Below are 17828 nucleotides of genomic sequence, written 5' to 3'. Positions count from 1 at the left end.
GTAGATGGATGGATGGATGGATGAATAGAAACACAGACGGATAGACAGATAGATACATGCCTGGATAGATACATAGATAGATAGACAGATATGTAGATGGATGGATGGATGAATAGAAACAGATGGATAGACAGATGGTTAGATGAATACATGGATGGATGGATGAATGATAGATACATAGATGGATAGACAGATACATACCTGGATAGATAGCTAGATGGATGGATTGACGGATAAATAAATAAATGGATAGACTGATATGTGGATGGATGGAAGGAAGGAAGGATAGCTACTTAGCTGGATAGGTGGATAGACAGATAGGTCACTGGATGGATGGATGGATGGATACAGTAGATGGATAGACAGAGATACATGGGTGGATGAATAGATATGTATATGGATGGATGGATGGATAGATAGATAGATAGATTTTGTCGATTTGTAGATAGAAGTGGATGGTTTAAACTGATTAATTGAAATGAATCAAACTCACCAACTCTTAACATGTTTGTGTACTGTATATGTTTCAGAGGGTATTGGAGAAGGTTTGGAGAAGGAGGACTGTGTGCAGGCTCTGAGTGGCCAGATCTTCATGGGAATGGTGTCGTCCCAGTTCCAGGCCCGACTGGACACTGTACGGCTCATTGAGAACCTGGTGGGAGCCTGTATCCGCTTTGTGTACTTCTCCATGGAGGACGAGCTGCGTAGCAAAGTATGACACTGATGGGAAAACACACTCAGTAAAAACATGATGCATTTGCCGTGTCATATTTTGTCGCCTCTTAATGTTGGCTTTGCTTATAGGTGTTTGCAGAGAAGATGGGTTTGGAGACGGGCTGGAACTGTCACATCTCTCTGACCCCAAACGGAGATGGTCACTGCGATGGTGCTCCGTCCAGCCCAAGCCAAGCAGGATCTCTACATGATGACCTTCTTCACGGTAAGTGTGTTTTTCTGCCTGCCTGCCTGCACACAAAATTTACACTACATTTTCCCTCATTTAAATGATCCAACCTCTCTTCTTAGATTCTCGTGATGATGCAGAGGGCCCACTACTGCCTGAGGACCAATCAGATCTTGCCAGCTTCCAGCCTACTGACAGTGATGTGCCCAGTTTCTTAGAAGACTGCAACAGAGTAAGCAATAGCAGTACAATTAGATTTTAGAATTAGATTCTAATGCCAGATTTAGGTGGCACAGAAGCGCTTCTAAAGTTTCTTTGCATAGACTTTTTAATGCTGCATGAGAGGTGGTGTAAATGTTTGGCAGTTTGAAATATGTTTTGGAGTTTCTTTAATACTGATTGATGCTCTTTCCTCTCTGTTGTTCTATAGGCCAAACTGCCTCGTGGCATTCATCAGGTTCGCCCACATTTGAAGAACATAGACAATGTGCCTCTACTGGTGCCCCTGTTCACAGACTGCACCCCAGAAAGTGAGTCAGCCTCAATGCCAGCTTTAAAGTCAGCATGAAGCAAAAGTTGTTGTGTTATGATGTATATCCGAATGAAACTGCTTCTTGAATTAAAAAAAAGGTTTTGTGGCTTTTAGTCCATATGTTTTATATGCTAGTGTACCTGAGTTGAACCCTCTAAATATTTGTGTTTGACAGCAATGTGTGAAATGATGAAGATCATGCAGGAGAACAGAGAGGTGACGTGCTGTTTGGGGAGCTCTGCAAACTTTCATAATAGCTGCCTTTTTCTGCAGAGTGACATCAGGTGGGTAACACACGTCACTGTATTCTACTGTACAGCAGAATTAAATACAAACTATAATCTTATGCAAAGCTGCAATCTAAAGAGTGGCAATTTTCAAGAAACTAAAAAGATAGCTTTGAGTTTTTTTGTCACTGCATAATTCTAAATGTGTGACATAATTAAATATAGTGTACATCAGCCTAAGAAATGAAGTTTCTTTTAGAGTACTCTATGCCTTATTTGAATTTGAATTTGGAAACCCTCTCTCTGTGTGTTTTAGTATCTCCCTGGATCCTCTGTACCCGTCCCGGTGCTCATGGGAGACATTTGGGTATGCTGCGGGCTGCGGGCTGAATGGAGACTGTGATGAGCTGTCTCCACTGGGGCTCAGTGCTAGTCTCAACAGCCTCGCCTGCTCCATGTCCTTCCATCAGGGCGAGAGTGTCAGCATGGTCAAACTCATAGAACAGGTATGGGGAGCTCTGGCATGCACATACGCTGTAGGGTTGATGAGGCTGTTGATCACATGGGAGCAAGAAGATACAAGCTCATTTATTTACTACCGTTCAAAGGTTTGGGGTCTGAACAGTTTTTGAAAGAAGTCTAATGATCACCAAATCTGCATTTATTTGATAAAAAATACAGTAACATTGTGAAATATCATTAGAATTTCAAATAACTGTTTTTTTATTTTATTATATTTTATTATATTTTAAATTGTATTTATTCCTGTGATGGTGAAGCTGAGTTTTTAGTAGTCATTACTCGAGTCCTCAATGTCTGAAGTGTCTGCATAATATTTCTGTGGAAACCATGATACTTTTTCTTTAAAGATTTTTTTTATGAATAGTAAGCCTAAGAACAGCATTTATTTGCAATTGAACACTTTTGTAACAGTATAAATGTCTTTACTGTCATTTTGAGAAATTTAATGTATAATATGTATAAAAGAAAATGTAATGTATATTCTTACTAAATAAAAGTGTTAATTTATAAAAAAAAAAAATCTTGAAAATCTTATTGATCCCATACTTTTGAAAGGTAGTGTACATATACAACTGAAATGAGAAATTGGGGGGATTTTTTGTGCTTATTATATGTAGACACATATCATAAATGGGCATGAAATTATTAGGGGAAGGAGAATGGAATCAGGCATGTTGCAGGCAAGACTCAAACCTGCATCATCAACATGAGCACCACAGATCAATGTGTCTAAAACATGTCTGCCAACCACCACACCACAGCTCATGCAAAAAAAAATAAAAAATGATTATGAATATAGTCATGCAGGTTCGAGTCTTGCTTGCAACCAGTCCCAATCCCATTCCCCCATCAAAATTTCCTGTATATTTTGACTCTGTCTAATAAAACAATCTTTAAAAAAAAAGTTTGAATCTGAGTGCTGTCTCTTGATGTATCTTCAGGCGAGACATACCACTTACGGCATTCGCAAGTGCTTCCTCTTCCTACTGCAGTGTCAACTGACACTGGTCATGATTCAGGTGAGAAAAAACAGACCTGTATGTTATTTACAGGAAATAAAATGAACAGAATTCATATTTGTACTCTTGATGTATTGGTTTTGTAGTTCCTGGCCTGCCTTATTCAGCTGCCTCCTCCCATGAATATCACAGACATACTGTGGCTTTCCTGCTTCTGTTACCCACTGCTAAGGTAATAGGGAAGAAAACACAAAAAAGATGCCCACATGTTGCGTTTTAGTAAAACTAGGTCATTGTGTCATATCGGGGAACTTTATATATAAAAAAAAATGCTGGCATTCACAGCGTGTCCTTCCTGGGAAAACCTCCTGACGGTTCAGTGATGACAGTCGCTACTGGAAAGAATCTGGACTCCATACCACGCAAGGTCAATCATGAGACCCCACAATGCACTCGATTTAAACTGCAAACTATTTAAACACGCTTGACATAACTCACATGCACGTTCATGTTATTTTTGACTCCAACCTACAGACTCAACACTACTTCCTGGGCTGGTTCCTGTTGAAGTTCGGTCTGACGATGTTGGCCTACTTAGTCGGCTTTGGGTTTTCTCTACAGGAAGTGTGTTCTAGAGCAGCTAACCTCACAAAAATTGATAACAGCACCATCACCTGCTCTCACATACTCGTATCCAGGTACACAATCACTTGAATGTAATTTTCTCTTGTGTTTAGATGCCATGAATTAGTTATGAGTGCTAATCAATAATTAGTGTATACAGCTCCCAGGATGGCCCGCAGTGGTTTGGTGAATTGTCCAATGGGCTGCTTTTGATTCAGAAGATCATGGCAGGTTTTCTGGCTTTGCACACAGGTGATTTTTAATAAAATACATTGTCTCTAGGGGTGTAACAGTTCACAAAATTCACGGTTCGGTACGATACGACACAGTGGTGTCACGGTTCGGTTCTGTACGTTCGGTACAGGGATAATTGGTTACGTCGCAATGTTGGAAATAATTCTGTTTTAAACCATGAAGGCGAACCAATAGATATCACACACAAGCAACATGCAAACTTTGTGCAAGAGTTATGCCGGTGAATGTCTTAATCTCAGTAAATTCACTATGCAGAAAGTGAAAGTAAAAACGTAATGACGGAGCTTTCGGCATCTGATGCCGCATATTCTCTCAGAGATCTGCTTCAACATGTGCTGATAACGGTATATAGCTAACTGTTTTAATTTGTTCCCTTAATATTTCTAATATTACATAGTGGAAAAAAAATGAGAAGAAACATATTTCGTGTTATACAGGTTGTTTTTGAAAGTCGGTGCTTGAAATAAAAGATTTTTATTTCATTGTTTTTTATTGATGACTGCAGTGTTAATATTTTAATTGTAGACCTATAAATCATTGTATAGCTAATAGACCAGTATTAAAATACCTTTTTAAAAAACATTTTAGTTGAGGAGTAGGGGTGTGTGATATATATCTTCTGCGATAATATCGTGATTGTTGTTTTAACGATGTGCGATTTGACATTATCGAGTATATTACAAAAACCAAACAAAACACCTACAGAGTGCACGCGCATACGTGACGTTTTAATTTCACTTTTAAAGTATCTTTTCATTTTTTTTTTTTTTTTTAAATTTTTAAATAGCAAAACATTATTTATGCATTTGTAACTGCAGGTTAAATCATTCCATGTCCCTCTGAGCTGCATTAAACAGTGTGTAAATACATCTAAATGCCACTTCGTTCAGATGCAGCTTCTGTGTTTCCTCTGCATTGCAAAGATACATTTTGTTGTCACTTATTAACAGTGACTTGCTGCCACCTACTGGCAGTTTTAATTTCACATTTAAGGTACCTTTTAATTTTTTAAATAATTTCAAACATCAGTTTTCAATGTTTTATGTTTAAAATTAAAAAAAAAAAATGTATGCATTTGTAACTGCTGGTTAAAGTATTCCATGCCCCTCAGAGCTGCATTAAACAGTGTGTATACATCTAAATGCCACTTCTAATGCCGCTTCTGTGTTTCCTCTGCATTGCAAAGATACATTTTGTTGATACTGATTTCATTTGCCTGGTAAAAGCCCAAAGGTCTTATTCTAACCGACTAATTAAATGTAAGAATTTGACTCAAAAGATGATCCACACTTTTAGAAAAAAATGGCTTTATAAAGGTAAAAATGCCCATAAGAGGTAAAAATCCATTTAAACTCACTGAAAAAGATTAGCTACTTTCTATCACCAATAATTAGTGTATACAGCTCCCAGGATGGCCCGCAGTGGTTTGGTGAATTGTCCAATGGGCTGCTTTTGATTCAGAAGATCATGGCAGGTTTTCTGGCTTTGCACACAGGTGATTTTTAATAAAATACATTGTCTCTAGGGGTGTAACAGTTCACAAAATTCACGGTTCGGTACGATACGACACAGTGGTGTCACGGTTCGGTTCTGTACGTTCGGTACAGGGATAATTGGTTACGTCGCAATGTTGGAAATAATTCTGTTTTAAACCATGAAGGCGAACCAATAGATATCACACACAAGCAACATGCAAACTTTGTGCAAGAGTTATGCCGGTGAATGTCTTAATCTCAGTAAATTCACTATGCAGAAAGTGAAAGTAAAAACGTAATGACGGAGCTTTCGGCATCTGATGCCGCATATTCTCTCAGAGATCTGCTTCAACATGTGCTGATAACGGTATATAGCTAACTGTTTTAATTTGTTCCCTTAATATTTCTAATATTACATAGTGGAAAAAAAATGAGAAGAAACATATTTCGTGTTATACAGGTTGTTTTTGAAAGTCGGTGCTTGAAATAAAAGATTTTTATTTCATTGTTTTTTATTGATGACTGCAGTGTTAATATTTTAATTGTAGACCTATAAATCATTGTATAGCTAATAGACCAGTATTAAAATACCTTTTTAAAAAACATTTTAGTTGAGGAGTAGGGGTGTGTGATATATATCTTCTGCGATAATATCGTGATTGTTGTTTTAACGATGTGCGATTTGACATTATCGAGTATATTACAAAAACCAAACAAAACACCTACAGAGTGCACGCGCATACGTGACGTTTTAATTTCACTTTTAAAGTATCTTTTCATTTTTTTTTTTTTTTTTAAATTTTTAAATAGCAAAACATTATTTATGCATTTGTAACTGCAGGTTAAATCATTCCATGTCCCTCTGAGCTGCATTAAACAGTGTGTAAATACATCTAAATGCCACTTCGTTCAGATGCAGCTTCTGTGTTTCCTCTGCATTGCAAAGATACATTTTGTTGATACTGATTTCATTTGCCTGGTAAAAGCCCAAAGGTCTTATTCTAACCGACTAATTAAATGTAAGAATTTGACTCAAAAGATGATCCACACTTTTAGAAAAAAATGGCTTTATAAAGGTAAAAATGCCCATAAAAGGTAAAAATCAATTTAAACTCATTGGAAAAGGATTCGCTAGTTCTATCACTGCTGTGAACTGACCACCACACAGAATATGAAGAATATCAAAAACATTAGGAGTCCGCTGTCCACGGTAGTCCTTAAGATGTCAGCAAAATAACCCACTTGGCAAAATATCGTCTAATTATCGTTATCGATAAAATTCCAGAAAATATAGAGATATCAATATCGCACACCCCTATTGAGGAGTATATAGCCTAATCTTTTGTTATCCTCGCAGCACGTCAGTTATTTGGTAATTATTGCGGGGCAAATTAAATGTAATTTAAGGCCTAATAAAAGTAACTTCATAATAATAATTATAATAATAGGCCTAATAAAAATAAGAATGTAACAGGCCTAAATTAATTGGAAATGCCAAATATCTTAATATTGCCAACATTTGATGTTTTTGTCAATATCTCTGGCTATCGTCGACACAAGATCATCGTCTTTCAACGCACCCCAGCAAGGGGAGGTTATCGCGGGGCAGACCGCACGTTGCCTGGTACGTCGTTTAGGCTGCCTTGTTGAGCACAGTGGCACTGAGAACATCATATTTCACACACTTTAAGCTGTTTTATTTTCCAAATGTAATAGGATTAGTCCAACGAATCGAATCGTTCGGTTTGTAATGCGTACCGAACCGAAAGCCTTGTACCGAATGGTTCAATACGTTCAATACCCTAATTGTCTCATTTGAATATTTATTTTATCTAGATGGATCTGAGTGAAAAAAAACATCTCTCTTCCTCTCTTTCAGTGGTCATCTCTCTGAGCTATGTGCACCGTTCACAACCCCTGTGGAGGAGGAACCCCTTCAGTAACACATGGTGGTGTCTCGCAGTGCCTGTGGTGTAAGTGTTTAATGTAGAGAATGGTTATTTTATTATCAAGTCACATGCTAAAAGTCATTTATTTAGAAGTAAAAAAAGGTCTTTTTTTTTTTATTTATTTATTTTTTATAAGTATTTTCACTTGGCTTGGATCATTTAAAAGCACTTTGTCAATGGTTTTTCTTGCAGGTTGTTGGGACAGGTGGTTCAGGCTGTGATAGATTATCAGTTGTGGCAGGACAGGAGTACAGAGGTGGTCTTCACGCTACATCACATTCCCCACTTGGTCTGGCTGTTGGTCTCTCTGTCCATCGTACTTGTGGTGCTAATCAATGAAGCAGTAAAACTGCATGAAATCAGGTAAGAGGATAAATCGCTTTAATGTAGAGGGAACAAAAGAAAACTCTGTCATCACTTACTCAGTTTCATGCCATTACCATCCCTAAATGACTTTCTTTCTCTGTTGCTTATTTCATACAATTAACGCATTTATTAAAAAATATATAAATACACCATGAAAGTAGGCCATTGGACTCATTTAAAATATTCCAAGTCATCTGAAGCTGTATGATAGCTTTATGTAAGGAATAGGCCACAGTGTATACTGTTGTTCAAAAGTTTGAGTTCAGTTAGATTAAAATAATAATAATAGTACTTTTATTCAGTAAGGAAGGACGCATTACATTCATCAAAAGTGACAGTAAAGACATTTATGTTTTAAACTTTCATTATTCTTCAAACAATCCTGAAAAAAAATGTATCCCGGTTTCCACAAAAATATTAAGCAGTTAGAACTGATTTCAACATTGATAATAATAAGAAATGTTTCTTGAGCAGCATATCAGCATATTAGACCTAACAAGTCATCTAACGATCATGAGTTAATGGCTGCTGAGCTTTGTCATCACAGGACTAAATGACTTTTTAAAACATATTAAAATAGAAAACAGTTATTTTCATTGTAACAGTTATTTTTTAGTTATTTTAAATTATAATATTCACTATTTCACTATTTTGACTATTTCATTTCTTATGTGATTCCTTTACATTTAAAATAAGCCCAAATCTAGCCTACATAAACCATTAATCATATAACCCACAATTTATGAAAATATGGCTCTGATTTCAGGGTACGAGTGCGTTACCAGAAGAGGCAGAAGCTTCAGTTTGAGACTAAGCTGGGGATGAACTCTCCCTTCTGACCTGTGTCTGTACCGGACACTTAAACGTCATGTTCATTTCAGTGGTGGAGAAGATGAAGACTCCTTTGGATTTCCTCCCAACAGAGTGCTTCCTGCAACACCTCCACTGGGCGGAACTCTATTTCTCCCATGAATGCCACTGAGGGCTGCGTTTTTAATCAGTGAGATCCTAAACTATCTTTTGATTTAGGCTTTACTCAAAGTAAAGATTTCATCTGTGTTGTTTGAGGGATGTTCACCTGCATGCTGCTTTGGTTTGGACAGGGTCATTTAATGGAGGGATTGTTTTTCAATGAGGCCATTTCTTTATCCCCTTCAAAACCTGAAACTGTAATGCACGATATAGAGAATATATACCAAAATGTACAATGGAGGGCTAAATTAGCATGATTTTTTTATTAGATGTTGTGAAATGGGGATTTTATTGATTTCCTTTGTTTCAAACACGAGACGTGAGCTCATGAGATGAGCTTTTGCTGTAGGTTCTCTGTGTTCGTATTTTAGCCGTATGGTTCTTTGTCACACTGCTGAGAGGTTTCATGCAGTTCATTTAGTACGTCATAAGAGCTTGTTGAAGCCTGTTTTAACAGGTTATAATGTGAATGTCATCACCACAACTTACCTCATATTCAGAGGGGAAATATTTCATTCTGTTTTCTTTTGTGATCAAGTGAATTCATTTACAAGAATGATCAGCTAGAGGAACTTAGCTGAGAAGCTTAGCTTCCAAAATCAAATGCAGTCAGTGGGAGACTGTGCGCAAACTCATTTACTAGCTTGCCTAGAATCAGACAGGCTTTAAATTTCATTTTCTCTTACAAATCAATATCAGATGAAATGCATGAGTAGCTGGAATCTTTTTTTAGTCTTCTTTTAAACTCTATTTTTACTGCAAAGTTCTTAAGTTCAATCAAAACAAAGACTTTTTAACCAGGCAAAGCAATAGCTTTCCAGCTGAAGGAAGAATGTTCCAACTTGTTCTAATTCTGTCTACAGTTTTTTTTCACATACGTGATTGTCAGACAGAATGCACTGATTACTTTTTCTTTCTTTTTTTTTTTTTTTTGCTGCATACATTTGCATGCAAGACAACACTTGCCTGGTTTCTCACCGCACATTTTTTCAAGAGAATTATTTCCGATGTTCTGTAATGAATATATCTAACTCTGGATGGGGTGGGCTTATTTAAAAACAAAAATTTTTGTAATTATTAGTAATTATTTTTTTCACCCCCATCCAGAGAATTCAGTGTTTACTGGTAAAAAGGGATATTGAACTTTTATTCTGTTCTACCTCTAGCTGATTGCTAATATAATTTAGGCAACGTCATGATTTTAATAGGTTTTATTATTTTTTTTTAATTTATCTCGTTGGGCTGCAGCTATGGAGTATAAGGGGCTCAATTACAGTGTCACCAGATGTGCTTATTTAAAAATGCATTCAAATGTATTTTCTGACAGTGACCAGCTAATCTCCAAATTACCAGCATTTATTTTTTCCAATAGTAGTGCAAATCACTAACATATAGCCTGAAACCTCTGAGTGACCTCCCCTAGACTTAATAAAAGGAGAATTTAAAGGGATAGTCCACCCAAAAATGGAAATAGTCATCAACACACCCTCATGTTGTTCCAAACCTGTTAGACTTTATTTCATCTGCAGAACATAAGAGGAGATATTTAGTAGAATGTGTTAATTGTTTGTATCCATACAGTGAAGGTCATGTTTCGAATGATATGAGGGTGAATAAATCAGTTTGACTTTTAATTTTTAGGTGAACTGTCCCTTTAAGTTGCTGCTAGACCTGTATAATGTGGTCGATTTTAAAAATGATTGTGTACAGGCATCATGGGACCTCTAGAACCTATACTCAAGAACCCAGTTAGTATTTTCTAAAGAACCTGTCTTTCCAATAATCCACTACCGATCCCATGTAATAAACTGCAAGATGTCTTAATTTATTGATTTCCTGCCTTTTTGTTCCTGTCACACTGTTATACTCAAGTTTAAATCACAAATACATACTGTAATTTCTAATCTAATGTTGATATTTATTTTGAAATTATTACATATGTCTGTACATCTTAACAGCAAATGATTGCAACCTAGCAGCCTTTTCCATAATGCATCGAGAGATTGTTATAGGCACTGAATGTTCATAAGTGTACATAGTGCATTTTTGCAATGCATGTTACATGCTTTCTTCTACTTTTCCTGCTCATTCAACAGGAAGGTGGGTCTTACGATGTGTTTAGAGGTTATACTGCCCCATTACATAACTGTTGCTGTGGTTCGATGTTATCGTTCAGAATCACTGCTGTGTAACTAAGCCGCCCAAATACAGACATAATGGAGAAATCAAAAAGTAAATAAAGTAGTTAATTTTTAATTGGTGCTAAATCAGTGGTATAAATATGTACAATTAAGAAAATTGTAAAATAGCCTATCAGTATAGGGCGAAATTAATTTTTTATAAGCACTGATCTTCTGTTATGCACAAATGGTAGTAACAGGAAAAATGTTTTGGGAGCTGTGTTTTTTGTACAGTAATTATTTGGTAATTATTTTTGAAATCTTCTCTCTTCCCTTATTTCCTGATGTATGCATGATAAAGACCATAAGAATGCAAGGTTTTCTTGATTTACTCATCTGCTGAACATTGAATATGTTTCATGCATGGATTAAAATGTTGCTGATGTTTTTCCATCAGTCAGAAAATCTGTCATCTTTAAGCCAGGAGTGTGAATCAGGCCCTTTTAGGGGGCTGTGCAGAACCTCTCTGCAAAATACATGCCCGGGCTACAACCTAGATTGACCCAATATATGTGCTATTTATGAATGTTCATAAGATTTATAAATGTTGTACAGTTTGTATTTTTTTATGATGTCTTTAACATTGATTTCTCCCCTTCCCCAGAGATTATTTGTGGCCAATGTTATGTTAATAAATATGTTCATTTCAAAAAAGGTGTGCTCTTTCATTAAGAAAGTCTCTTATGATATTGTAATATTCAACTGTCCAAATCATTTCATCCATTCTGCCAAAGTCTGCGGTTTTACATACTGCAATATTTGAAGGAATAGTTTACACAAAAATGATCATTTGCCAAAAATGTACTCTTGGGCCACCAATTGTTGCTTCATTGGATCAGATTTGAAGACGAAATTTAGCATTACATCATTTGCTCGCCAATGGATCAGAATGAGAGTTTAAACAGCTGATAAAAACATTAATTCATACATAATCCACACGACTTGACACAAAAGCTGCATGTTTGTAATAAAAAAATCCATTAAGAAGGCATTTTAACACTAAACTGATGCTTCTGGCCAAAATACGAGTGCATATTGATCCACATTTACACTTCTTTCAGAGATATGGGCAAAACCAATATGCTTTAATATAGTTCAGATATTTTATATTTCACATTCTGTTACTGTAATAACTGGAGAAGTCGTTAGTGATGAAATACTGACTGAAAAAGTTACAGGAGTTTTAATATTCAGATTTTCAAACACTTTTAAAACACAGTTTTAATGTTTAATTAATTTATTATTTACTATTTCCATTTTATAAACAAACTGGAAAAGTCGTTAGTGATGAAATATTGACTAAAAAATGTACAAGAGTTTTAATATTCAGATTTTCAAACACTTTTAAAACACAGTTTTAAAGTTTATTTAATGTATTATTTACTTATTCCATTTTATAAACATAAAAATCACATTCCATGATTGCACTTAACAAATCAAGACTTGATTATGCCATCAAGGTTGTAAGAAATTATTACGCCCACTGTGTGTTGCTATAATCGTCCAATAGGGGGCGTTGTCTGCATCAGAGGTGCCACAACATCAGAGGTTGTGATTGGATCTAGTGGTTGACAAGCGGGATGTTGGCCAATCATAGTTGAAAGGTTAACTGTGCGTACTGCGTACTCCAGAATGAAGCACGGAGATGTGATAAATGTGGGAATCCAGAAACAGTCAAGCACATTCTTCTAGAATGCGATGCGTATGAAAGAGAAAGAAATCAGCGGTAATGCACCTTTAAGTTGGTTTGCCAAAACCGCCAATAAACATCAGAAGAAGAAGAATGAAGCACGGCAGCGCCGGTGGATCAACAGCAGCACGCTGAAGGGTGTCATAAGATCATTTGAAGGACTCGCTACGTGGGTTTCTTCACATTTTATACCCTTTTAGAGGTAAATATATCGGAATATCTGTTTTAGTGCTTTATCTGGTTCTGGTGTTTATGCATTAGGCGTCCGAGGAAGATGCCATTTGAAAACCCAAACGACCTGCTGTATATGTTGCAAAGGCATGACCCAGCCAAACAAACCTATGTCAGACGTAGGCTTTTAAAACAAGTAAGGCTTTAAAACGCGGGATTGATTGTTTGAAAAGGCGAGAAATGCACATCCATCACGCGCTAACAGACGCTGCATTAACAATTGCACACGCATATTCACGTGCATGATCTTGATGCACAACAGGTCCTGTTTTTATGTGCATGTATCTGATAATGGTGCAGTGATACAGGCTACAGCTTCAATGAGCAAAAGAAAAAGCAGCAAAGGTAGATGTTACTGATGCACGTGAATGCCGTCTTGTTTATATTTGCACACATGCTAAACCAGAGAGAGAATGCAGTAAAGTGAAGCAGACCTACATTAAAATAAAGTCTGGTTTGGCCTAAGTTACATCTATGGCTAGTGACCCTACTGTCTCCACCCAAATCTGAGTTTTACATATTTGCTGATAGATAAAAAGATTAAGTTGGTTTAAAATGGTTATTATGTGAACCACTTGACTAAAAGTATATTTGTGGACTATAATAACAGAGCAAGACGTTATTTTATTTGTTTTTTTTGGTTCAAGAAGCTTTTACAATATAATTCTTTAATATGGCTATCAACACTTTTGGTTATTCTGCCACATGTGCAGCAGATGTGCATCTTTTCAAATGCAAAATAATACCTCAGAAATACATCAGATTAGGTTGCATCATGCAGTGTTATTTTAGTATTGTTTATATAATACAGCATTCATTGATATTTTAAATGACCTTTTATTTTATATTTTCAGTTTGCATTTTAGGTTTCTATCAATGTTTCCATATTTCTTTTTCTTCTTCAGATTTTAGTCACTCTTAAGATTAGTTGTCAACTTAACTTTTCAAAATGTACGTTTTTCTTCTAATAAGTATTGGTTTATTTTATTTCTGCTTTATTTTAGTTACTGAAATCGTTTTTTAACTGTTTCTGGTTTAGTTAACAATAACAACAATGGTTGCATATAATTTATTAATCTCTAAATTAAAAGAAAAATTGAAAAATGGCTGATTTCGAGGGCTTCTCTAACTGCAATATTACAACTAAACATTGATTTGGCTTCAAATGAAATGTCAAATGACCATCGATGTGCATTTGCTGTTTTTGTCTCTCTTATATTTTAATAATAAAAAGAAGTGGTGTATTACATGGTGCATGTGCTTGTTAGGGTTATTTATTAGTTCCCCCAATTGAGGAGCTCCTGACATGCTAAAAGGAATCTGGATGGTGCCTTCAGCTGGTGTTTGTATTTAATTTATATTTCACTCTTTTGCCTGTTCTTCCTGCTGAAGAGAGGCAGCACAGGAGGTTTGAGCCTGCTTAATCCTTAAGCTGATGCAGTTTTTGCAGAAATACCTCATGCAAATGCAAATAATTTGATTAGCGGTTTCATTGGGTCAGGGAGATTAGAAGACAAAACGTGTCGTTATTGCAGCTTTGTCCAGTCCACTGCTTTGCTGTGTGCTTGAACTTTAAAATCTAATTTAATAAAACCAAGACTGTGTTGTTAATTGTTGTGTTTGAAAGATCTAATGTGTTTCCACAGCCTGTAATGTCCTAAATCCAATTATAGAGTCTTAGTGTTTGTTAAATGTGATCTTTGTTCTCCTTATTTAGCCAACTGGGTAACAAAAAATAGGCTAGCTATAATGGTTTAGATTCAATCTCATAAATGAGTGGTCAAATAGTAACTTTTGATTAAAGTTCTGCAGATTTTGTTCTGGGATTGAAAGACAACCAGAAGACCGTCTTTGCCGTTGTCATCAACCATTCATTTGTGTTGCATGGCGCTACTAAGAAAGCCCATGTAAAATCATACATGGTGCGGACTAAAGTTCAGGTGTTGCTCTGTTCATGGACCTTACAGCTCGTTCTGCGTCTCTAGGTGGAGTTTACCGGTTGGTCCGACCCAAGTGATGGCCGCGGTGAAAGATGGACCGTGGAAGAGCCTAAGCTCTGGGAAGAAAGTAGCTTTGGCTGCCGGCCTTTCTGTGGGGGCCACAATGGGATACCTTGTTTACCGTCACATTCGAAGCAGCAGTGGTGAGTTGTGAACTCTAGTAAGCTTTTTTTAATGCTCTGATCAATTGCCATGTGCTGACATACGTTTTCCACTCACGGATGGTCAAAATTATATTGTTTTGTAAGTATAAAAGTGATAGTATAGTGTTGATATTCTTTATTCCATTATTTGATTTCTGTAGTGCAATGCCAAAGCAAAGAGGAGTCCAGAATATCTGTTCCCCTTGACGTGTACCGATCTATTGCAAGATATCAGAGCACCTTTCTAGACATAGTGAGTGTTTGTTCGGTCTTTTTGCATGGCACTAGAACTATACAGTATATGCAATATAGACTGTTCAAAAGTTTGGGGCCTGTAGGATTTTTAAAATATTTTTGCAAGAATCTCTTAGGCTCACCAAAGCTGCGTTTATTTAATCAATTGTAAAATTGGGAAATGATTCATTTAAAATAGCTTTCTTTTTAAATATATTTTAAAATATAATTGTATTATTGTAATAATAAAGCTGAATTCTAATATACTGATTTGGTGTGGTTATTTGTTTATTTATTTGGAAACTGTTTTTTCAGGATTCTTTGATGAATAGAAAGTTTAAAAGAAAAGCATTTATTTAAAATTAGGGCTGCACAATTAATCGAATTTCTAATCTTTTTCCATTGTTTTAGTTTTAGTATAACATTATAATACCATTCATATTCATATTTATAATTTAAAGAAGAAACCAATCTGATGTATATTTGGCATTTGAGGCTTAATACTATAGAAAAGCACTAAAGGTTTATCAGTTAAGTGTTTTCAGCTTGTTTATTTTCATATAAAAATATGGCATGCAGTTGCATCAAACAATGGTATAAACATCATTCAATGTAAATTGTGATAATCGTAATTAATAATCGCAATTACAATTTCAAGGGAATAATCGACAATTATGATTTTTGTCATAATCGTGCAGCCCTATTTAAAATAGAGTTTTTTTTGTTACATTATGAATGTCTTACTGTCACTTTTGATCAATTTAATGCGTTCTTACTGAATAAAAGTAATCATTTCTATTGACCCCAAACTTTTGAACAAAGTGTATACTATGAGTATGTTCCTCATTTGTTGCTTTAGATAAGTGTCTACTAATATGTATATTAAGGATTTTATGTTTATGTAATTTATTTTATCTTAAATTGTTATAGTTTAAATGTAAATATTGTAAATGTAATTAGCACATTTTACGTGATTTCCACGGCTGTGAAGGTACTGTAGTAGGTATATTAGGATATTTTCTTTTTCAGTGTAATAATCTCTATAAAATTTGATTGCAAAACATTATTTAACAATTATGATGTTTAAAAAATTTTTTATAGAGAAACAAAAAAATATTTGATGGAAAAAGGTATACGATTTGCATCATGCGGTTCTCTAACTCTCACGTTTGTGTAGGTGAATCAGAAGTCTGGTGCCCAGATAAATGTGCTGCCAAACACTGAAGAGCAGAGCCTGGTGAATTTTCTGATTCAGGGCTCACCGGAGCAGATTCTTGTGGCGCAGTGTGCTCTGGAGAAACTGGCCACCGACTGTGAGGTCATCACCGATGTCATCGACGTGCCTCAGATGGCATTTGGGCGAATTATAGGTCGCCGTACAGTTTACTTTAAGTAAAAGTGCCCATTGTTGCATTTTTAGAGCATTTGTGCTTCGCTTCATTCTGTCAACATATAATCTTGTGTAAGATGTTTGAAATGTTGTTTGCTTCAGGTCGTGGTGGTGAGACATTGAAGTTCATAAACAGAGTCTCGGGGGCCAGGGTGAACTGCTCCAAAGATCGTGGACGCAGCTTGGAGGAGAAGGGCAAGATCACAATAACCGGCACACGCAAGGAGATTCAAAGTGCGAAGGTGAGATTTTAGCATACGTGTGGTTTAGAAAAAGTTTCTGCATTCACACACAGGTTTTATGCACGCATGTAGTGAGTCAGACCCAGTGTTTGATCGATTTTTTTTTTTTCCTCACAGGAAATGATCATGGAGAAGGTCATAGAGAATGAAACTGTACGAAAGCGAATAAGTCAGGCTTCTGCCTTGCGTCAGAAGAGGAAACTGCCGGAAACAGAGCAGTTAAACAAGGCTCAAGGACTGGAGAATGAATTATTAAAGCTTAATGGAAAAGATTTACCTTCCCCAATGACTGAGCTTAAACAAGAGGCGCCTGTTCCGGTCCACGGCTTCACAGACAACAGTGATACTGCTGAAAACTCCCTTAAATCAGAGGAGGAGGAGATTCTCTCTCCAGTATCGCCTTTGGAGATCTCCAAATTTGAAAGTAAGATTCGTAAATCCCACCTTCACAATAGGCTTGCCGCGATAGACGGTGCTGACGGTGATACCGGTGTTAAGCCACAACCGTCACTTGGCCACCGCGTCACCAACCCCCACCGTCTTTTTCATTTTTTTATAGTAATAAAAATCATTTAGTTCAGTAAAAGAACAGACACTACAATTAATCAGTACAGTTGCATCACAGATCAGATTTCATTTCTCCAGTGAGGAGAGTGAGTCGAGCTGACTGACAAGAGTGGGGTGAGGTGAGACAGACAAGACGATCGCGGATGATTTAGTTTCGAAACGAAATGCAAAAGCGCCTGTTTGGTAATATTTTGGATTTTGAAAAGCCTGTTGACTTTTGCCGTTTATCTGATTTTGGAAGTTTTTAAAAAATATTTGTTTCTTATTTAATTGGTTCCACATTGTTTGCTGATTTTTTCTTTATTTAAACTTTGTGTCATTTATTTATTTTATTTGACATTCGTTTTGTTAAGAAACGTAGAACGT

General features: G+C 36.2%; 2 protein-coding genes across 4 annotated transcripts in view; both read left to right on the top strand.

Annotated features, from left to right (window-relative positions):
• The window catches only part of LOC107702490 (transmembrane protein 94-like), a 31000-nt gene extending 19389 nt beyond the window's left edge, over positions 1-11611 (top strand). Inside the window, exons 19-32 of the mRNA XM_016504836.1 lie at positions 531-712; positions 805-940; positions 1027-1136; positions 1335-1434; positions 1612-1720; positions 1980-2169; positions 3127-3204; positions 3291-3376; positions 3490-3571; positions 3679-3842; positions 3929-4020; positions 7378-7471; positions 7640-7810; positions 8580-11611. Of these exons, the coding sequence (XP_016360322.1) occupies positions 531-712; positions 805-940; positions 1027-1136; positions 1335-1434; positions 1612-1720; positions 1980-2169; positions 3127-3204; positions 3291-3376; positions 3490-3571; positions 3679-3842; positions 3929-4020; positions 7378-7471; positions 7640-7810; positions 8580-8652 (1667 nt within the window). The 3' untranslated portion in view covers positions 8653-11611. The remainder of the gene's footprint in view (positions 1-530; positions 713-804; positions 941-1026; positions 1137-1334; positions 1435-1611; positions 1721-1979; positions 2170-3126; positions 3205-3290; positions 3377-3489; positions 3572-3678; positions 3843-3928; positions 4021-7377; positions 7472-7639; positions 7811-8579) is intronic.
• Positions 11612-12751: 1140 nt separating this feature from the next.
• tdrkh (tudor and KH domain containing) overlaps positions 12752-17828 on the top strand; it is a 14597-nt gene continuing 9520 nt past the window's right edge. For all 3 annotated transcript variants that reach the window (XM_016504835.1, XM_016504834.1, XM_016504833.1), the window contains exons 1-6: positions 12752-12857; positions 14872-15029; positions 15191-15282; positions 16441-16633; positions 16756-16895; positions 17013-17319. In XM_016504835.1, the coding sequence (XP_016360321.1) occupies positions 14903-15029; positions 15191-15282; positions 16441-16633; positions 16756-16895; positions 17013-17319 (859 nt within the window). In that variant the 5' untranslated portion in view covers positions 12752-12857; positions 14872-14902. The remainder of the gene's footprint in view (positions 12858-14871; positions 15030-15190; positions 15283-16440; positions 16634-16755; positions 16896-17012; positions 17320-17828) is intronic.

The sequence above is a fragment of the Sinocyclocheilus anshuiensis genome, unplaced genomic scaffold, assembly GCF_001515605.1.
Source record: "Sinocyclocheilus anshuiensis isolate Anshui unplaced genomic scaffold, SAMN03320099.WGS_v1.1 scaffold190, whole genome shotgun sequence".
NCBI lineage: Eukaryota > Metazoa > Chordata > Actinopteri > Cypriniformes > Cyprinidae > Sinocyclocheilus > Sinocyclocheilus anshuiensis.
Note: the sequence above shows the minus strand (reverse complement) of the source record. Positions and strands in the feature narration are given on the sequence as shown.